The sequence below is a fragment of the Geotrypetes seraphini genome, chromosome 11 (assembly GCF_902459505.1).
Source record: "Geotrypetes seraphini chromosome 11, aGeoSer1.1, whole genome shotgun sequence".
NCBI classification, from domain to species: Eukaryota; Metazoa; Chordata; class Amphibia; order Gymnophiona; family Dermophiidae; genus Geotrypetes; species Geotrypetes seraphini.
Window position 1 is genome coordinate 56,992,545 of NC_047094.1, and position 23,218 is coordinate 57,015,762.

Below are 23,218 nucleotides of genomic sequence, written 5' to 3' on the forward strand. Positions count from 1 at the left end.
TCATAGTCTGCTTTTGAGAAAGATATGGGGCAAGTCACTGCTTGCCCTGGATCAGTAGCATGGAATGTTGCTACTCTTTGAGCTTTGGCCAGGTACTAGTGATCTGGATTGGCCACCGTGAGAACGGGCTATTGGGCTTGATGGACTGTTGGTCTGACCCAATAAAGCTATTCTTATGTTCTTAGCAGCGTTTCAAAAAGAGATTATGTACTTACCCTGGTAAGCTCTTTTCCAGTAGATAGGTGAGACATTCTAGACAGATGGGTAGTGTCCCACTGGCTGCATGCCATCTGCAGAAGGAATCCACTCCAGATTTTTCCTCTGTGCCTCTGCTGTACTTCACTGTACTCTCTAGCTCCACCTACAGTTAGTACCTAAACACCGAGAGCCACTAAATAAATGTGAAGTAGAGACACCCATGGCAATCAAGTTCAGAAACAACTATTCTGCCCAAAAGGTTACATGAGAATATCAACTGTAAACAGCCAACAAAGGTCTCAAAGGAACTCAGAAACTACTCCGGCAGAAAAAAGTAACATATATACTGTATTCTTCCCAGCCCCCAAAGGCTGACAGCATCTAAGAAAGAACTTGGAGAAGCATAAACAGACTGAAACAGTAGGCAGGCGCAGGAAGGACAGGGGCGGGAGTTTAGAATGTCTCACCTATCTACTGAAAAGAGTTTACCAGGGTAATCTAGCCTGTGAAGTACACTAGAGCAGTGTATGGACCTATGGACCGGCGGAAAAAAAAATTATTTTGTATACCGGCAAACTACTAGGATTGAAATTTAAAAACCCCGTTTCCGCGAGCTCGGTCCTCGCAAACCATCTAATCCCATCCGCACAAGCCTCAGTTATGATTTTATACTGAATGTATTTTATTAAAGTATAAAAAGAAACAATATTCTGTACAATTGTCATTTTATAAATACAAATAATACAGAGCAAGGATCAATAAAACCCCTGTCTCCCCTCCCCTTCACATATATCCCCTCTACTATCAAGAAAACTGAATAAGCCAAATTATTACAGAATGCTACACAGAAATATCATGCTAACAGAATACCGCAGTCACACATAGAAGGAATAGGGTTAGGGGAGTGCAACTAGGGCAACTGCCCCCCTGGTCAGAGAGAGCCCTAAGCCACTGCCTGGACTTTGCAGTCCCCAGTTATGTCTAACACCAGCTCTAGCAGGATATATATTTCAAATCTGATATATTCTAATCACAAAATACAAATAAAATTATTTGTTTCTACCTTTCGTTGTCTCTGGTTTCTGCTTTCATCTTCTTTTCACTCTCTTCCTTCCAGCGTCTGCCCTCTCTGTCTCTTCAAACCAGCATCTGCACCTTCCATCTACTGTCTGACCTCTCCCCCTTCCATATGGTATTTGTCTTCTTTCTATGCGCCTTTCCCCTTTCCATCCAGCCTGTGCCCCTCTCTCCTTTTTACACGATTCATTCCAGCTTCACTGCTCTCTTCATTTTTATCTCTCCTACACCAGATCTAGCATCTTTGTCCCTCTCAATTTCTCTGCTGACCCCCCTTCCCATCTCATTCCTGTCTCTCCCCTACCCCTCCTCTAATCTCCCTGCCAGCTGTTTCCTTCCTTTTTTCTTCTCCCTTCCCTCCTCCCCCTGTCCAGCAGTAACTCTCTTCCCTTTCCTTTCCCTCCTCCCCTCCCAGCAGCATCTCTCCTTTCTCCCTCCCTCCAGGTCCAGTAGCAGCTGTCCCTTTTTTCCCCTTGTAAAGCAGTTTCCCAGACTCCTTTCCCTCCTCCCCTCCCAGTAGCATCTCTCCTTATCCAAATCCAGGTCCAGTAGCAGCTGTCCCTTTTTCCCCTTGCCCAGCAGCTTCCCAGACTCCTTTCCCTCCTTCCCTCCCAGCAGCATCTCTCCTTATTCCAATCCAGGTCTAGTAGCAGCTGTCCCTTTTCCCCCTTGCCCAGCAGCTTTCCAGACTCCTTTCCCTCCTCCCTTCTCAGCAGCATCTCTCCTTATCCCTCTCCAGGTCCAGTAGCAGCTGCCCCTTTTTCCCCTTGCCCAGCAGCTTCCCAGACTCCTTTCCCTCCTCCCCTCCTAGCAGCATCTGTCCTTCTCCCTCTCCAGGTCCAGTAGCAGCTGTCCCTTTTTCCCCTTGCCCAACAGCTTTCCAGCCTCCTTTCTCTCCTTCCCTCCCAGCAGCATCTCTCCTTATCCAAATCCAGGTCCAGTAGCAGCTGTCCCTTTTTCCCTTTGCCCAGCAGCTTCCCAGACTCCTTTCCCTCCTCCCCTCCCAGCAGCATCTCTCCTTCTCCCTCTCCAGGTCCAGTAGCAGCTGTCCCTATTTTTTTCACCATGCCCAGCAGCTTTCTCCCTTCTCAGCAACTCTCCTTACTTGCCAGCACTGCGATTCGGAAAGGCAGCCTCGGGTCCTTTGTTGGGTCGCACCGCCTTTGAGGAAAGCGGAAGTTGCATCATCAGAGGCGGCCCGACTCAGCAAAAGCTCCAAGGCTTCCTTCCTGAATCGCTGCGCTTGTAAGTAAGGAGAGTCGCTGGGAGGGGAAAAAGCGCACTATCTGAGGCTCCCCATTATCTCTCCAGCCCTGCGCGAACTACAGCTCCTCAATCTTACCAGTCCTGTGCGGACCGGCAGGAAATTGAAGATGTTGATCTCGCCGGTCCTGCGCGGACTGGCAGGAATTTTCTGCGGACTGGCACCAGTCCGCGGACTGGCAGTTGAAGAACTGTGCACTAGAGGCAGTGTGAAAAACCTGTAATAGATTTCTTCTGCAGCCCATGCGAGTAGTGGGAAATAACCCTAAGATCTAGAATGTTTCATCTATTGCACTGGAACAGTAGTTACAGTGTTACAGTAGTTACAGTGTTTCCCTTCTTACAGAGCCGGTGGAGAGTGTTTGGCAAAGTGGTTAGAGCTATAGCCTCAGCACCTTCAGCACCCTGAGGTTGTGGTTTCAAATTCCATGTTGCTCCTTGGGCAAGTCACTTAATCCCCCATTGCATTAGATAGAGTGTGAACCCACAGGGACAGATAGGGAAAAATGCTTGAGTACCTGAATGTAAACCACTTAGGTGGTATATAAATACTAAATCTAAATAAATGAAAAGTTAATGTAACTGGGTTTAAAAAAGAAAGATTTGGACAAGTTCCTGGTGGAAGTGTCCATAGTCTGCTATTGAGACAGACATGGGGGGGCAGCCACTGCTTGCTCTGGGATTGGAAGCATGGAATATTGCTACTATTTGTTTTTTGCCAAGTACCGTATTTTCACCCATATACCGCGCACCCGTGTAAAATGCGCACATGGGTATAGCGCACGGGGAACACAAATTTATGTAAAAAAAATTTTAATATAGCGCGCACACGCATATACCACGCATGCTAAAACCTCCTCCCACCTACTCCGAACCGGTATCCTCCCCCCTGCTCGCTTACCCGCGTTTTTTTTTCAATCCGATCCGGCATCCCCCCTGCGAACCGACATCTTCCCCCCGCTCGCGTCACCCCCCCTTCCCCGCGATCCTACATCCCCCCCAGCACCGCAAAACATCTCTTACCCGATTGGGCACCGGCACCGGCACCAGCACCAATGCACAGGATGTGCCAGTGCCAGTGCCCGAAGATCCTCCCTCGTTGGTTTGAGATAATCTCAGAGAGAGCGAGACCAGAAGGCTTTGAGCATGCGCAAATGCTCAAAGCCTAGTCCAGCCCGGCGCAGGAAGAAGGAGGATCTCTCCAGCACCGCACCGCCCAGTCCAGCCCAAACCAACGAGGGAGGATCTTCGGGCACTGGCACTGGCACGTCCTGTGCATTGGTGCTGGTGCCGGTGCCCAATCGGGTAAGAGATGTTTTGCGGTGCTGGGGGGGATGTAGGATCGCGGGGGAGGGGGTGTGACGCGAGCGGGGGGGAGGATGCCGGTTCGCAGGGGGGATGCCGATCGGATTGAAAAAAAAAGTTGTAAAACGCGCTCACACGTATAACGCGCACGGTTATGCATGGTTTGTAAAATCGTGTATAACGCGCGCGTTATATGCGTGAAATTACGGTATTTGTGACCTGGATTGGCCACTGTTGGAAACAGGATACTGAGCTAAATGGATAATTAGTCTGACCCAGTATGGCTATTCAAGAAAAAAAAAAGTGGAAGTACCTTTATCAGTAATTATATATCCATTTTTAGCCCCTTTCCTCTACTGAGGAGTTCAGCCAGGAATCCCACACCTTAATATATCAGAGCTCCAGAACTTGCTAAACAGACATTTGACAGTAACTCCTTTCCCTAGAACAGTACTGTTTCCAAATCATGAGGTGCCTGAACAATCTGGCCCCTATGCTCCATCAATGTCAAAATGTGCTGTAATAAGAATATGAAGAAGGGGCATGTGACACTCAGGTTTGCTTTCTAACTGGCTAGTAAATATTAACACACTATGTTCAAAAAGGTCTTCGAATTTCAAAATTTCTGCAACCTAAGGGCATGATTAGAGTTCTCTGTACCTGAATTCAGAAAAACAATTACATTACATTAGAGATTTCTATTCCGCCATTACCTCGCGGTTCAAGGCGGATTACAAAAGATTTATGAATGGGATTACAATGGAAGAACCTTTGTCATTTCTAGGGTAGTGAAGAGATTTTTTATCATTTTATAGTTATAAAAAGTAGGGTCAATCAATCCAAATTCCTTCAGCTGATGGCATGAATAGAGAGTTCTTTGTACTTGCATTCATATAAACAATCGATTCTAAAAATCTCATCATATCTCCCCTAAGCTACTGTTCTCTAAGCTGAAAAATCCTAACCCGTATTGCTCCATCCTGGAAGTGTACATCTGTACTAGTCTTAAAGAAGGGGCCTAAAACTTACCAGGCAAAATACTACAATTTCTCTTTTTTGAGGGGTATTTTAAAAAGGTACCATAACCTACAAAAACTTCAATATATTTGAATGTATTTGTCAGTGAAAATAAAAAAAAATATATAAATAAATACAAAATTGATAAAATAAAATAAAAGTGAAAAAGATTCTCACCAGATAGCATGTAGCTGAACACAGATTCTGTTTGGCCTCTCCGAGCTTCTCCCCCTGTAAAACAATTAGAAACAGGCTTTAATGGTACATGCTGCAAAAATACAAAGAGGGCAGTTCTGTAATTTGATGCATAAGAAGTACATGGGGCATGGGTGATCAAAGCCCCCACACAGGTAAGTAAATCACTGAATACCTCTACACGAGTGGGAAAAGGGAGCAATGTCTGGAAAGCAGTATATACTAATGCTTGAAGTATGGGAAACAAGATTCTGGATCTAGAAACTGTGATAGAATAAGATGTTTTGGATATAGTGGCGTTGGTCCTTTCAGAAGGGCTGGAGAGCGAGAAGTGCCAGCTGAATTGCCTGAAGCTCCAGATGATTGGTCAACCAATGTTTTGGACCAGGAGTCCACTGCCCCTGAATGGAGTGGGCCCGCAACTCAACAGGTTGGCATCCGTCCTGTGAGTCGTCCACTTGGAAATCCTAAGAAGCCAGCCCTGGCAGACAGCCTCTCCCTGAAGTCACCAGTTGAAGTCATAACTAGCTGGCACCATCCAGGGGAGGAGCATCTGAGGGGGAAAACTCTGCAGAGACCACTGAGATAGGAGGGGACTCCTGCAAATGACGCATGTCGCTCTGGCCAGGAGATCGCCTCCAAGGAGGCTGCCCAAGACCCCAGAACCTGCAGATAAAACCAGGCCAAGGGAGCCGGACGGTCCAGGAGAATTCTGATCTGTTGTCGAAAGTTCTGTCTAAGTGCCTGGAGAAAAAATACATGACAGTCTGGAGACGAAGAGAAGCCCCATAAACTCCAGGGACTGGGAGGATGCCAAGCGTCTCTTCCTGAACTTGCCAACACCTGCAGCAGAGACACTACTGTCTCCACTGCACTTTCGTACACCTGATGACATAAGGCCCAAATCTATCAGTTGTCCCAGGATAGGTAGACTTGGACCCCTTGCTGGCGGAAAGCTGCCACAACAACCATCACTTTGACGAAAGTGCTGGTGTCATCACGAGGCCAAAGAACAGAGCTGCGGACTGGAAATGCTGTTGCAGAACATGGAAACACAGAAACCTGCGATGCTCTGGATAGATTGTAATATGGAAGTAAGCCTCTGTGAGATCCAAGAACAAACCTTCCGAAAATCAAGATCCAGGTAATAAAGCGTAGACATAGCTTTAGAAGGTCAGAAAGCACTTTCTGGGGTATCACATTGTTCTGAAACTAGCCCAAGGAGCTGTGGGCTGCATGGAAAAAAGGGTACATGAGAACGGTCCAAGATTGAAGCCTGAGAAATGAAGATGGAGAATCCAAATGGAGCTCTTTCAGAACATCAGCCATAAAGAGACAGACAGAAATCTGCTTAAAAATCTGCGAAGAAGGGTCAGCACCCAAATCCGGATGCTCAGGGCAGCTGAGGAGATCAGTGTCAGCAAAGACAACAGCCAGATCCAAAATAAAGGAAGAGGCAGGAGACAGAAGAATCATAACACCTGCATGGCAACTACTGCAATTGAGGTCTGGTACAGCCAGACAAGTGGGCTCCCGAACAGGAAGTTTCACCACAGGTGAAAAAGCCCCAACATGTTCGCCAGCTGCGTCAAACAAGTGGGGTCTGAGGAATATGCTTTTCAGAGGAGCTGAATAAAATCCAGTGAAAAGGCCCACTCTGCAACCATGGCAGGGCTCTGTTAAGCCACGCCAAAAAAGAGTCCCCAGACTTGGAACGCAGGCGTTTTGCACCAGACTCCAGTTTGGACTCTGGGCGAGATTTTCTTTGGAAGGCACAGACCCAGGCCAGCTCCAAAGCCCAAGATTACACAGAGAAGGCAAAGTTTGAAGCTCCTGCCCCCTCCCCCAGCGCTATGGCACGTGGTATACAATCGCTGATCCGGTGCAATCAATGTCCACATTCAACAGATTAAGGGCTGGGGAGTCCATCCCAAATGATTTTGTGTAAAATCGAGGGGTTTTTGAGGCAGAAATAAAAGTTAGAAAAAAAAGATCGATTTTAAAATCCAAGATAGCTGCCATCATAATTCAAGCCAAAAATGTAAAAAAATAAACACAAACCAAAAATAAAAAATAGTGATTTGGGGTCTGAGAAGGTGGGAAACTGTGGAAAAATGACTTTAAAATCGTTCTACAAGCCACCCCAAAGTTCCCATAGGAGATAATGGAGGTTTACTCACAGTATACAGTGCCAGACTGTCAGCAGCTTTAAATAGCATTTGAATGAAGGAAAGGATTTTCTGCCTCAGAACAGCTCCAAATGGATCCAGACTTGAAATCTTCAGATTGCCAGCCAGCTAGACACCGACTACGACCTCTGCCCCCAAGGATCATGAAGTCAGGGGCAGGAAAGGTAGCCTGTGCCTTAAAAACCCAGGTGGGTTTCACTCCAGATGCACACAGCCTGCACTTGAAACCCGTGACAAGGTCACCAGCAAGCTGACTCCCAGGGGAAGGGACCTCGAGTCTAGAAATGGTGGCACACAGCAGGCTGGCTCCACAGATCCACCAGAGTTTCTCTGTGAAGCAGCAGTCCGGCACTGCAGGACTGCATCCTTTCATCTGCTGGGGACCACTGGGAAGGGGTCTCAAGGCACTGAAGCCATCAAGAAAATGAACTTTAAGCGATAAAGAAGCACAGCAACTGCAAAAGACTGCTGCACAGATTGCTTGCATAAACTCTAACTGGATATGTTTGCTAGATCTCAGGCTAAGGGGGTGGAACATGTGCTCAGAAAAGTTTGTGGATTTCTGCAACTCCAAGATTGTGGATTGGGACTGAATACCTAGCGTATGGAATACAGAAGGGACGTAGCAGAATTGTACTGTTTTCTGTCTCAATTGCTATTAGATTATTAGTATGATAAGAAATGAAATGATAGGATATACATAAAATGAAACGATTATATCTGCCTCTATATCATACCTTCTGTCCTATAACTTCTGTTTGGGGGAGGAATGTACTTCAGTGTAGGGCGATTCCCAGGATCTGAGTGTAAAAGAAAATGCCAAACTCTCCTTCAGATATAACAGAGCAACACAGGGTACACAACACAAAGGATTACTACTGTCAACCATAAGAGAAAAACAAATATGAGAACTAATAACAGAGAAGAAGGGAAGGAAAGAAAACAGAAAGAAAGAAGAAATTAGAGGGAAAGGAAAGAAAAAACAGCCTTATTATTCTAAAGTTCATATGGCTATTTTAAAGACAAACACTCATGTGGTTTATCAATGCTGCAAGCTGTATGCATTTTTGTTTTGGTTTTTTAATTCATCTGATGGATAGCTTTGTCTATTTAAAGAGCTAAACAGCCAAAGTTATCTGTTTAAAAAAAGGGGTGTGGTAGGGGCATTCCACAGCTTTCCAATAAGTTAATTGTTTAAGCAGTGATGTTCAGCCACTAAAAGGTAATTCTTTAAGGGGTCACCTACATTTAGGTACCTACTTTTCTTTATAGACTATCAGCAACACGCCAACATGCATGTCCCTAGATTATAGAATACTACAGATTATACTGTAGTACAGTGTTCACCCCACTACTTTTCTTTATAGACTATCAGCATAACACGCCAAGAACATGCATGTCCCTAGATTATAGAATACTACAGATTATACTGTAGTACAGTGTTCACCCGCAAATTCGCGGACTTGCTCATTCGCGGTCTGCTACAATTGCCTCTTCCTGTAGTAAAGTCAGGCTATACCAATCAGGAGCTGTGTGTCAAAGCAGCTCCTGAGTGGTGTAGCCCTATTTTACTACAGGAAGAGCTGGTTGGAGTAGACCATGAGTGATTTTCTTCACCCGCCGGCACTCTAGCTGTCCTCTCCTGCCTTTTGAAAGGCGAAAAACTGCATTCGCAGTTTTTCAAACTTCGTGGGGGTTCATGGAACTGAACCCCCGTGAATTTCGGGGGAGTACTGTATTCTATAACCTGCATGTGCACCTGTACACCCCTCCCACACTCTGCTCAAATTCCACCTTTACTCTGTGCAGAGCCATTAGCTGACTGGCTGCTGTGAATTATCATGGGACTCACGAGAACTCGCAGCAGTCATTCAGAGAGCAGCTCTGCATGGGACAGGAGCGCAGGAGATCGCTCCTGAGCCAGTTCATCACTGGACTATCAGGGAATTGAAAGGTACACAGGGGAGGCAGGAGGGATAGCAAAAGTTGTCACAGTTGGCCGGGACAGGAGGCAGAAGGGATCCTTCCTATCCCAGCACACCGCTGGATCACCAGGGAATTGAAAGGCAAGCAGGTGAGGTGTGAGGGAGGTAAAAGTTGTCATAATCAACCAGGACAGGAGGTGGGAAGGATCCCTCTTGTCCTGGCCCACTGCTAAACCACCAGGTCTTAAGGCAGGCTCAGCGGTGGTCTGCAACAGGTCTGGGAAGGGGGGAGGGAAAATTTCAGCTTATATTTGAGTACATACTGTATCTTTCTCTTTGTTTATTTTTGTGGTTGAACTACACCTTTTGTTTATTGTGACTATATATGAATGGACAAGCCAATTGCTTGGTTTTCTATTTGGCTTTGAATGGCTTTCAAAGGAGGCAATTAATAAATGCAAATACAAAATTAAACTAAAATAAATCTGAGAAGCAATATAGATAGGTAGAGATTTTCAAAACCTTGCATAAACTTTGGTTGATAAACTACAGTCATGTGAAAAAATTAGGACACCCAATGAAATATTCAGTTCTTTCTTAAGAAATGTTCACATATCAATGTCAAATCTTTTTTTATTTATCTCTGGAAAAGAAAGTGATGTAATTGCAGGTAAACAACAAAAATTTTCCTCGATTTACTCATGAAACAAAAGATATCCACAGAAATGTGTATTCTAACTGAGAAATAAATTAGGGCACTCTACACCCTAATAGCTAGTGTTACTCCCTTTGGCTGAAATAGCTGCAGTGAGACGCTTCTTGTAGCCATCTACCACCAGTCTCTGACATCGGTCTGAGGATAGTTTGGCCCACTCCTCAATGAAGAATTCTTTCACCTGTGAGATGTTTGTGGGGTTTCTTGCATGTACAGCTCGTTTCAAATCACCCCACAGCATCTCAATGGGATTAAGATCAGGGCTTTGACTCAGCCACTCCAGGACTCTCTAGTGTATTTGGTGTACGCCAAACATGTCCTCTTTTCTGGTGTCCAAATAATTCCACTATTCCAGAAGTCCTGGTGTTTGTCTACGTTCTCTCTGGCAAACTTCAGTCTGGCCTTGTTGTTTCTCTTAGAGAGCAAAGGTTTCCTCCTTGCACACCTCCCTTGCAAGTTAAATTTATGCAGTCTCTTTCTGATTGTAGAGGTATGCACTTTCACATCAACAGTAGCAAGAGCCTGCTGTAAGTCCCGTGATGACATTTTAGGGTTTTTGGAGACTTCATTTATTATCTTGCGGTCTGCTCTTGAGGTCAGCTTGCTTGGATGGCCAGACCTGGGCATGCTGGCAGTTGTTTGGAAAGTCCTCCACTTGTACACTATTTTCCAGACCGTAGAATAGCTATTGTCAAATTCTTTTGAGATCTTTTTAAATCCCTTACCAGATTTATAAGCTGCTACAATCTTTTTTCTGAAGGCCTCAGAAAGCTCTTTTGATCTTACCATGGTGTTCACTCTCACTGCAGTAGTCATGAGCACACCAAACTAAATGTCTGAAGTTAAGTAGGGCAAACCTCCTTCAAAATGCTGAGTAACAATATTCTAATTAAGTGCACCTGATGTGATAAACCTGTGTGTGATTTGAGCCACTTTAAGTGGGAAGATATGTGGTGGTGTCCTCATTTATTCCTCAGTTAAAATATACAATTTTGTGGTTTACCTGCAATTACATCACTTTCTTTTGTGGTTTACCTGCAATTACATCACTTTCTTTTCCAGAAATAAATTTTTTTTAAAATTTGACATCGATATGTGAACATTTCTTAAGAAAGAACTGAATATTTCATGGGGTGTGTTTTGATTTTTTCAAATGATTGTATGTCTTTTGTACTTCTAGACTACTTTTCCAATTTTTTGGTGTTTTGTTTTTTTTTTTTAGCTTGATGGCTTACAACATTTTTTAGTACTCAATAAATCATGTATATTTTCAAACAGAATGATGGTTTTTCTCTGAAGGATTCTCTTCCTTCTTCCTGAAACAGTAATGTCATCTTATCTTTATCATGCTTGCAACATGGTACACTGTAAAAAGAAGAAAGATTTCTATACCAGATACAAAATCTTTATCAGTAAAGAATAAGGCTGCTTGCCGGATAGCCATCTCAGGGGTCAGTGACATCACACTGTGCAGTTTGCCATGGCTATTGCTCAACTTGCCCACCAAAGATGTGAGGACTTTCAACCTCTCTGCTAGACACACAAAAGCATTTATCCCCCGTAGTGCACAAATGAGAGCTGGGGTGGATGCCAGCTGATCGATGCTCCTCTGCCACTGTACGTCGCCCACCTCAAAAGGGGTGATTTCTTTTGCCTGACTTTGGCTCAGACAGGGTAACCATTTCAGACCCAGAAGTTCAAATCTTGGAATTGGTTCTCCTATGATAATGATAGAAAAATCCTATGACTAAAAGTAAACTGAAGTTTAGACAAATATTTCTTTACCAGCCTTTATAGATTTTGTCAATGATCAGTTTATAACTTTTCCCCAATGTGGAATATTTGTTCTGACAAATCTGCAGTTTTCCTAGTAGTTGTTATGATTGCAAGAATCAGAACCAAATTATTTAATTTAACAAAAATGTCTTGACTAGTGAAAATGTATATAGCATATTAAACACTTGTACAATACTACTATTGACTTTAAATGATAAAAAGTGATATCATGGGGCAATTTTTAACCCCCCTTCGAATGCACCCTATACTGATGTGTTATAGAAAACCTATCTACTGCTGCTTTAGAAGGTGCTTTCCCCAAGCTTAGTAAAAACCAAAAACTGCTAAACCTCTACTTGTTTCAGCATATTCACTGATGTGGTCTCTGGTCTCTACTGATAGGGCTTGTGTGAAACAGGGCACTTTTCTGTCTAATGAATTATATGTCTACCTCCTATACCAGGGGGCAGCAACCTTTTTAAAGCAAAGAGCTATTTTATCCTAAATGTTAGACCCAAGATTTACAAAGAGCCGCAATGGGTAGAGAAGGGGGTTTGAGATATGATTTTTAATGCGATATGGGTATATATGAATTTAACACAAAAACAAAACTTCAAGTACTTACAGAAAATAAAGAAAAAAAATTTAATGGGACTTTTGACACTGCATTTCCGCACAGTTGTTTCATATCCATTTTTCCCTCTCCCCCCCATGCACCCTCTCCCCTCCACCCCTATATCCATATCTCCTCTCTCACCACTCTCATCCCTCCTGCAGCATATTTCCTTTACTCCAACCCCAACTTCAATCGCACATATTATGCTCTTTCTACAGGTGCCTGCTGGTAACCTAGAAGCCTCTGTCATATCCTGCCTGGGCAGAATCAGAAAGTTCTGACAGAGGTAAGGACAGGGCAGAGGAGAGGCTTCCAGATTAGCGGCAGGCAGCTGTAGGAATTGCTGCTGTTAACCTGTTGAAGCAAGACAAGAGCCGCAGCCACATAATGGAAGAGCCACATGTAGCTCGCGAGCCATGAGTTGCTGATGAGTCCTAAACACTGTGAAAGGAATTTTGAATGTTTATGAATGTCTTAAAACGAGTACCATTTGAATTTTGCACAAAATTCAATGTGCTTTTAAATTATCTTCCTTCCATTTTGTGTGAGTACTGCTCATTCCACTAGCTGCTATCACACAATGTATATGCAAATATTTACATCTATTGTTTGTGTATAAATCACTGTTCTTACTCATGGAAATGCCTTTTAAAATTGACCCTCTTGATCTTTAGATGGAACAGCAAAAATGATACTACATTATGAGCTTTCAAGTCCACTAAGGTCCCTTCTTCAAATAGAGAGCGAGGATTCTTACCTCCAATGTGTAGTCTGAAATATAGCTTAATGCACAGACAACACCGATTTTGGAGAAGTACAAAGAAGGATATTGCCTCAGGCTCTAGCACCATATAGGGTCCCTTTGGTAAAGCTGAGTGATGTCACCTAGGTAGATCTTTAGGGCACTTAGTACCAGCTGCACTTGCTCCGTAGTTTCTGCCTTTAGCCCTAGTATTTCTAACACTGTTTCTTTACAGAAGTATAGCTTTATTTTGAGAGAGTTAATTTTATTTAATCATTTCTAATACTTTCATTCTCCCTGCAAAAAAGTCCCATCTTCAACCACAATGCACTTCTCCACTGAAGAGTGGAAGTTTGTGTGTTTGAGCTCATTCTTCCCAATTCCTCTTTCCATGTCTCACTCATCAACACTCTGTCAAATTGCTTATGAAGTCCCATACTTCTTGACAAAACCTTTTAGTAAGTACATCATTACCTGGATCTGAATGTTGCTTCTTCATGGTTGGATGAAGGATTTGTCGCAGGAAATTGCCAGCATTCAGCATGGTGTCCTGTCCTGTTAGTGTCAAGATAACAACCTGCTCTGTTTCAGGATTGGATGCATAGTTGCGCTTGGAGAAAATATCCTCAGCAAGATTTCCTGATTCAGGCAATGTGTTTAGATTGCCTCCTACAAAGATGCAACAAAACCAGAAACAGATTTAGAAATTGAAGCCGTATCCCATAATCCTTCATGCCACAGGAATCATACAGCAAATACCCAAATGATTAAATCATTGAAAACTATACAGCATGCAAAATGCTGTGCTAACCAACTAAAATGCACTATATTTGATGTCCAATCACTAAAGGAGAATTTTCAAAATTCCTTATAATAAAGTAGCAGAGAACAAATCTCCAGTCCAATTGAAGGGCATATTTCCAAAACCTTCTGAATCTAATGCAACTAATATGGACTTAGCAGATTTTGGAAATAAGCCCTTCAATCAGTGCTCTAACCATTTCTCCATATGCTGTATGATAACCACAAATAAAAAAAACTGGGTTCTGAACATCAAAAATACATTCTGAAATTCAGAAAGCAAAGACAAACAAGTGGACAATAAGCCTCATTTTACATAAACATTGAGATGAGAACTGAGATGTTCAAATCTGAATATGCTTAATTCCCCCCTGTATTTTGTTGTGTTTGTTGTGTTATATCCTGCCTAATCCTCTCATAATGGAGTTCTAAACGGGTTACAAATAGCATTTATACTTCATAAAACTTACAATAATACATAATAAAGATTGTGTTGTGGCTTTAACAGAGACTTTTGCACATAGTGGGTTACAAATATCATTTTTGTAGATGAGTTACAAATGGCATTATCATTATAGAAAGTATTTCTACAATGTGAAATCCTAATTTTGCTCACTGAAGTTTCTGAAAAGCCATGTTTTCAGATTTTGCAGAACACAGTATATACAGAAGTAACACAGATCTCTGGAGGAAGTAAGTTCCAAGCTTTTACAATCTGATAGTTAAAGGATTTGCAATGAGACATCTATCATGCTTTTTAGAGATGAAAATGTTAGAACGTTAGGGTCAAATGATTAGAACTGCGGTGTTCAATGGATCTATTTAATAGTTTGGTAAATCTGGGGAAACTGTTAGAAGTGTCTCCATAAATGGTCCTAAATGCTAAAAAGCATAACTTACATATGATCCACTATTGGAAGCCAGTGTAGCTCTATGAACAGCGGTGTGATGTGATCATATCTTGATTTATAGAATATCAGTCTTACTGCGATGCCTCATTTATATAATTTTTCTAGCCCTCCTCTCTTACCTCAGGACTGCCTCCTGGTCACCAGTTCATGCATAAGCAGACAGTCACACCTGTAGAGTACATATAAGTCTAATCTGGTCATAAGAAAAAACAATCATAAACAATTGAAAAAAGTTATTAAACAGTATAAACCTGGAATAAACTTTGCTATAAGGAGACACAGCTTACACAAACAGAGGGGGGTGCTACAGCTAGGGACCCCCAAGGCAAAGTGCTTAGCATAATCGGATGGTACTCTTAGAAGGGTTGGTCAAGAAACAGAAGTCCAATCTAATACTGATCAAGGCAGACAATCAGCGAATCAGCAAATCTCAGGGCGGATTCCAGGAATAGAGTGTGGATTTACAAGAAAGAAAATTAGCAAAGGTAAGAATCTAATCTTTCATTCTTGTACCATCCTGCTCTATTCCTGGATGTGGGATGTAACAGAGCAGTCCTAGAAAATGAGCCTGCTGCCAAAACAAAGGAATCAAAACCAGTATCCTGCTTGGCCGCCATATCAATTCTGTAAAACTTGGTAAAAGTATGTAAGAAGGACCAGGCAGCATCCCTGTAAATTTCCTCCAAAGAGATTGCCAAATATTCTTCCCAAAAGGAAGAAATGCCTCTAGTAGAATGAGCCCTCACAGAAAGAGGAGGCTTCTTTCTGGTGGCGATGTAGGCAGATGAAATAGTCATATGGATTCATCTGCAAATGCTGGCTTTCAAAGCTAGCCTGTCCTTATGGGCAGGACCCACCAGAACAAACAGTTGGTCAGATACCTGAAACTCGTTCATGACCTCCAAGTACTGCAGCAAAAGTCTGCGCAAATCCAGCAACCTCAGCACTTGGTCCTGCTCTTTTGATCCCAAGGGAATAAAGGAAGGCAGCTGGACCTCTTGGTTAATGTGGAAACTAGAAACCATCCTCGGAAGGAAGGAGGGAACAGTGTGCAGGAACACGCTGGAATCTGGAATCTGAAGAAAAGGATCTCTGCAGGATAAAACCTGAAGCTTGGAAACTCTGTGGGCTGAAGTTATGGCTACCAGGAAAGTTGTCTTAACAGTAAGGTCCATTAAGGATGCCTGAACCAATAGCTCATAGGGTGGACAATCAGAGAACTATATTGAGATTCCAAGTCGGACAGGATAGCCGCAGCGGGAGCCGAAGCCTTGATGTACCCTCTAAGAAACCTGACAATGTCTGGATGAGTGGTCAATGAGTCTGTCAGAGGCTTAGCAACCAAGACAAGAAAGACTAGAAATGGAGTACAGGGTAATTTGGGATGATCTTGTTGTTTGAAAGCATTACTTAAGTGTGATAGATGAGGATGTATTGTATTAATTGGTTTGGAAAGCCATATTTACTGTAATTAAATATAAGGTAAACTGTTAAGATCTTATGTTTTTGAGCTCAATTGTTAGAGGTGATGGTGTGATTTTGTAAGTTGCAGGCAGGGGGGGATGGGTTTGCACGTCTATTGGATGCGCATCCAAATTCATATGATTTATTTTAGGGGAAGTGTTAGGGTGGGTTGTGGATGGGATGGTGTCCTGGATGTGTTTAGGGATTTATTTGTTAGTGTATATTATGGTGGGAAGGGATTTACTTTGATTGTTATTGTAAATTATTTACAATGTCCTTAAAAATATTTTCATTAAATGTTAATGGCCTTAACCATCCAATTAAGAGGAAGAAAACACTTACCTTTTTAAAGAAACAGATTGCGGATATATATTATATTCAGGAGACTCACTTGAATGCCATTGAATCAAAAAAGTTATAGGGCGGTTGGGTTATTCAATGTTTATTTGCTCCTGCTGTAGGTAAGAAGGCTGGTGTGGCTATTTTAGTTAACAGTAAATGCTCAGCTACATTTAAATTCAATTCCGCTGATTCCTTAGGTAGATGGTTCCATGTGGATATGAGCTTGGGGAAAAATATCTTGGCGCTCTTTAATGTCTATGCCCCTAACTCACATCAGGCTGAATTTTTCAAGGCTCTTCAACAGTTGATATTACCACTGGCTGCTTCTAATGTAGTTGTGGCGGGGACTTTAACGCTGTGATGGATCCATTATTGGACAAAAAGCCAAGTAGAATAATAAAATCATCAGGGTTAGATAATTTGGTACAATCCTGTGCACTCAAGGATATATGGTGGATTCTCCATTTCAATGATTGGGAATTTTCCTTTTGTTCCTAGGTTCACAAATCATTCTTGCGAATACATTATGTTTTTGTATCAGATAAGTTAGTACAACAGGTGATAAATTCCGTCATAGATCCAATAATTTTGTCAGATCATGGCAGAGTCTGGATTGAATTTAAGTTTGCTGATAAAGATTCTAGTAGACCTGTGTGGAGATTTAATAATACACTGCTTGCAGATACAAACTTTCTTGAAGAATTCCAAATAAAAATGAATGATTATTTTCAAATTAATACCTCTGGGGTAATCTCATTAGAAACATTGTGGGATGCTTTCAAAGCTACTATGAGGGGGGAAATAATACTCTATTCGGTACATATTAGGAAACAACTTAAAAAGGAATTCGCTGATTTGGAACAAAATATTAAAGATGGAGTCACAATTGGCCTCAAAATGGGAACATTCTACTTTACAGGCTCTTTTAAAAGCTAAATATAAATACAATGAGATTTCCTCTCAATTGGCTAGGAAGGAATTGTTTTCTCAACAGGCTCTGTATTATAGAAACTCGAATAAGGCGGGAAGAATATTAGCTAATTATCTTAAAGTTAAAAAAAGGAAAGTAAGGATTGTGGCGGTTAAAGATGAGAAGGGTGTAATTCATTCTCAAATTGGAGATATTTTAAAACAATTTTTGAACTTTTATAAAGCTTTGTATTCTTCAGAGCCTTATTCAAATAAAGAATTAGAGGGTTTTGAGTTTTTAAATTCAATCAAGGAACCAAAAATTCCCGATCATATAAAAGGGATTCTAGAAGCGCCTATTTCATTGAAAGAATTACAAGCAGCGTTGAAGTCCCTTAGAGTTAGATCCACTCCAGGTGGTGATGGTTTCATTGTAGAGTTTTATAAAGCATTCCAAATTATCCTATTATCTCATCTATTAAATTTATTTCAGGCTCAACTGATTAAAGGTTGCATTACAGGTACTATGGCAGAATCTTTAACAATTGTCTTGCCGAAGCCAAATAAAGATCCTATGTTGGTTTCAAATTACAGGCCCTTTCTTTGTTAGATGAAAAATTGCTAGCTAAATTATTGGCTTTACGCTTGGCCAAGGCTCTCCCTTATATTATTGGAATGTACCAAACAGGGTTCGTTGCTTATAGACATTCTTCAAACAACACTAGATTGGCTTTTCACATGTTAAATTTAACAAAAGCCATGGATGATCCAGCCTTCTCTGTATCCTTGGATGCAGAGAAGGCCTTTGATCATGTGGAATGGACCTTCATGTATCAAGCAAGGGATTGGTTTGGTATAGGTTCTGGATTTATACAAATGATTCAAATCTTGTACAGCTCCCCCTCTGCCAGATTATATATTAATAATACTTTTCCAGAACGTTTTTGTCTGGAGAGGGGAGTTAGACAAGGATGTCCCTTATCTCCTTTACTGTTCGATATTGTATTGTAACCCTTGTTATTGGCTATTCAACAGATACACGGTATTCCTTACGTAGGTCGGGAATATAAGGTCTCTGCATACGCAGATGACATTTTGCTTCATTTGAGAAATCCTGAAACAACCATTCTACATTTACTAGATTAGATTGAAAGATTTGGAAAATTTTCAGGGTATAAAATAAATTGGAGTAAATCAGAAGTTCTTCCACTAAATGTCCATTGCCCAAAAGGATTGTTTGATTCATTCCCCTTTCTTTGGAAGGAAGAGGGTATAAAGTATTTAGGAATTTGGATTTATAAAACGCTGGAGGAAACGATGAAAGTAAATGAACAATCTTTATTGCTAAAGGTCATGGAGATGTGTGAGCAATGGAACCCCTTACATCTGTCTTGATGGGGGAGAATTCAAACTGTTAAAATGATGATTTTGCCTGTGGTTTGCTACCAAATGGGTATGATACCAGTTTATTTTTCGGGTCCTTTTACAAGAAATTAAATGGTATACTTATAAAATTTATTTGGTTGGGGAAAACAGCGAAAATGCTTTAGTATCTTTACAAAAACCTATTACGGCGGGTGGGATAAATTTTCCAAATTTTTATAGGTATCATCAATCTTATATTATGCATCAAAGTATGTATTGGATCCTCCCAGAGCTCATGGAAAATTTCCCAGATTGGTTATGGTTGGAACTGCAACTAAGGACAATAGAATATTAGTAGATACATTGAAAACCCTAAAATGTGTAAATAATTTAACACCTATTCCAGTTCATAAATCAACTTATCAGACCCTATGGCTGAACTCCAAGATTCAAATGGGCGGACTTAAGGTCATCTGGAAGTATTGGTTGAAGGCGGGTATACGCACTTTGGATGATGTTATTTCAAATGGTAAGCTGCTTGATTTTTTTACAATTGCAACACAAATTTGGTCTTAATAAATCACAAAATTATAGATAGCTGCAGTTGAAGTAGGCAATTCAGGTGGGGTTCCCTGAATGGAAAAATCTTAGTAATCAGTATAGTCTGCCGCTCTTATGTTTTCAGGTGGACTTCCTGGGTCACCAGGCCACTCAGTGGTATAAATTAATATCTGAATTTTTAAATAAGAAACCAAAGACTGGTCTGCGGGACATTTGGAGCATTGAGGTCAAGCATCAAATTACTGCGTTTCAATGACCACAAATTTGGGCATCTATGAGACAAACTTGGTTTTTCTTGTTACATAGAATAGAGAATGGCACGGTAGTTGTTACCTGCGGCTAGCCGCGGGTAACCTGCCAAAACGGTGACCAAAAAAAAAAGATCACCGCGAGATCGGGGACAAGGCCATTCACCGCTCCATGGAGCGGTGAATGGTTAGCACGCGCAGTGAATGAGCGTTCGATCCGGCAGCTCCCTCTCTCCCGCCAGCCATGCATCTCCTCCCTCCCTCCTTTTCCCTTACCTTTTCTTGTTGAAACTGGCGATTTCTATAAGGCTATGAGCTGTATTACAGCCGGAGCCTTGAAGTTGCGTCGCGTTGCCTTCTGGAAAAATCTCCTCTGACGCAACTTCCTGTTTCCGGTTGCATTGGAGGAGACTTTTCTAGCAGGCAACCCGACGCGACTTCAAGGCTTCGGCTGTAATGCAGCGCATAGCCTTATACAAATTGCCAGTTTCGCCACAAGAGAAGGTAAGAGGGAGGGAGGGAGAGAAATGCACGGCTGGCCAGTGGGAGGGAGCTGCTGGACCGCGTGAAGGGTGCTGGGGATGGGAGGATGGAGAGGAGAAGATGGGGACAGGGTGGTGAAAGGGACAGCGGGGATGGTGATAGGGCAGTGAAGGGGACGGCGTGGACGGGGCGGTGAAGAAGATGGTGGTCCCGCGACGGGGCAGTGACGGGGACAGAATTTTTCCCCGTGTCATTCTCTAACATAGAGCATATTAGACCCCAGTTCATTTACAAAAGTTAGCTCTAAGTCTAATAGATGTTGGCACTGTCATCTTGAAGCTGGAACAGTAGATCATTTATTATACTATTGTCCGTTGATACTCAGTTTTTGGAAATCCATTTGGGGCCAAGTGAATAATTTAATGGAAAATCCGGTGGCATTATCATATGACACTGTATTATTTGGTACTTCAAAGAGAGCTAAGAGTCAGATTTCTTCTAATAACTGCTGCTGGTGACTAGGGCTTATTTTCAGGCTAGGTCTTATTTTCAGGGAAACTCGGTACTACTACTACTATTAATTATTTCTATAGCACTACCAGATGCATGCAGTGCTGTACAGAGTCACAAAGAGTAAGAAAACAGTCCCTGCTAGAAAGAGCTTACAATCTAAACAGGCAAGACAGACAAACAGGATGTCATGGATACAGTTAAGGGGAAAGGTTAATCAGCTGGCTGAGTTGAAGGGCAGAGGAGTAGAGTTAAGGATTGAAAGCTTCCAGGCAGCTTGCTATCATATCACAGGGCAGTCTGATACACCTGTCTGGAAGCTGCTATAGATCAATAAGTAAAAGCTCTGCGCTCATCTTCTAGAGGTCATGGGTTCAAATCCCAGCACATATTTTAATTGTGGCATTCTACCTTGCAGGTGCACCTTGATGATCTCACAATGAGGCCACCATTGTGCAGCTGCAAACCTTCATTTGCAATGAAGTAGAAGCCATGCTAAGGTGTGTATCTGGTTATTTCTGTTTTTAACCTTTTGCAAATGAAGTTATGTATGCAATCTTTATACTTTTGTCATGTGCTTTATTTGCTGAATCCACCTGTTTCAAGAATGACCTTATTGGAGCAATCTTTAGTGAGGAAAAAAGGGTAGCATTTTAGCAAGAAACATAAAGCTGTTTTTTTCATGTGCTGTGCTCCAGTTAATGGATCTTTTCCTCTAATTAGCAAATACCATTACTGTTTGCCCAGAAAAATAGAAGGTTTTGCATGCAATATCTTTGTATTGATGTGCCCTGTTTATGTGGTGGCTTATTAAATGTATTTTGAGCTTAATAAAGCAAAAATTAAAACCCAGAGAGCTATTTAGCAGATTGCATTAAGGACGTCCAAACTGAGCCTAAGTTCTGTCCATAGAACTCAGGTCTATCTGAAGCCTAAACAATGCCTATAAGACCTAGTTTTACAATTGCTATGCAGCTTGCTAGCTCACTCTGTAGCACACTGGTTACTTCTACCCTAATGTTGCTGTTTTAAATCCCAGTCACTTTGTCTGATGGAAAGGAAATAAATAAAAGCATTAAACAGATCCAACTCCCTGTATTACAATTATAATGAAAAACAGCATAAAATCGGCATTCTAATAACATAATAATAAAATATTATAACATTAAGGACACTGGATGTCTAAATCTTACCTAAAACCTGATTCTCTAAAGGACGCCTAAAAAATTAGACGTCTGCGCAGTGCTGAACACTGCTGAGCGAGATTCTACAAAGGACGCCTAACTTAGATGTCTAAATGGCGCCTAACTTTAGATACGTTTTGCAGAATCAGGGCCTAAATGCTTGAGTGTTTCGAATGCCATTAGTAGATGACTACACCAGTGTATGTATTTAGCTATTAGCTAAGTATGTTAAACTTCTGTTATTTTCCATAATAAAGTGCAGACATTGAGGGTTCATTTAATAAAATACTGTTACATTTTTTGCATAAAATGTCTTTTTATCATTATTTGATGATAGAAGAATGTTTTCCTATTCTTTTGCGGCTATATCCAACCTCACTTGTTATAATAAGTATATTGAGACTCTAGTGTTACTTCTGTACTGATTTATTGTTACTTTTCAAAAAAAAAAAACTTGACATAAAGGCATGTATTCTGTAACCAGCCACCATAAAAACAGCCACCGATCGCATGCCAATCACATGACGGCACTGGGTACAGAATTGCACATCCAGTAGGTTTTCCTGGTCTACGTTTCCAGCATCTATCTATGATATGACTCACACTTCCATAGGTGCTTTAAGCTGTCTAACACCACTTCCATCATTGGCCAAGCCCACGGTAGCATTAAACAGCCTATAGCACCTATGGAGGTGTGATTCCAGAGCAAGTAGGCACCTTGAAACTCAGTTAAAAATGGCGGTTTTCACTGAGTTTTTGGCGCCTACTGGCACAATCGGGGCCAAAATGTATCATTGCTGAGTGTGAAAACATAAACGCTTTAGCTATAATACCAAGAAATTTGCTCTGGACATTAAGCAAAAATAATAGCAAATTTTAAGAAAAACTGAGCTTTATATAATAATCAGTGGCTTTGAGGGACCACAGGATGGATTTAAGGTATGTATTGGGTCCTCCCAGAGCTTTTGGAACAATTACCAGAGTGGTTAAGGGTGGAGAGATCACTTATCTTTCCACTTAGGCTTGATCTTTTGCTTGGTATAAAGGTGCCTAGAATACGTAAGGACAATAGAGTATTAATGGATACTTGGAAAACATTAAGGTTTGTAGACAAATTAACTACTGATTCTATTTTAAAATCGAAACAACAGACTATTTGGGTAAACTCCAAGATACAAATAGGCGGGTTTAAGGTTGTCTGGAAAGATTGGATTAAAGCAGGTATAAGATCATTAACGGAAGTAATTGATAATTGGTAAGATGCTTGAATTTTCACAATTGCAACATAAATATGGTCTGAATAAAAAACAAAGTTATAAGTGGTTGCAATTGAAGCAGGCTATTCAGGTGGGGTTCCCTGAATGGAAATCTTTAAATGATCATTACAGCTTAGAATTCTTATGTTTCCAGGCAGATTTTCTG

The 23,218-nt window shown here is 41.6% G+C and overlaps 1 protein-coding gene across 3 annotated transcripts in view; it reads right to left on the reverse strand.

Annotated features, from left to right (window-relative positions):
• Window positions 1-23,218, reverse strand: part of C11H16orf71 (chromosome 11 C16orf71 homolog) — a 282,532-nt gene that overhangs the window by 119,019 nt on the left and 140,295 nt on the right. For all 3 annotated transcript variants that reach the window (XM_033963852.1, XM_033963851.1, XM_033963853.1), the window contains 4 exons: window positions 13,493-13,687; window positions 11,277-11,603; window positions 7,982-8,044; window positions 5,038-5,091 (listed from right to left, as the gene is read on the reverse strand). In XM_033963852.1, coding sequence (XP_033819743.1) covers window positions 5,038-5,091; window positions 7,982-8,044; window positions 11,277-11,603; window positions 13,493-13,687 — 639 coding nt within the window. The remainder of the gene's footprint in view (window positions 1-5,037; window positions 5,092-7,981; window positions 8,045-11,276; window positions 11,604-13,492; window positions 13,688-23,218) is intronic.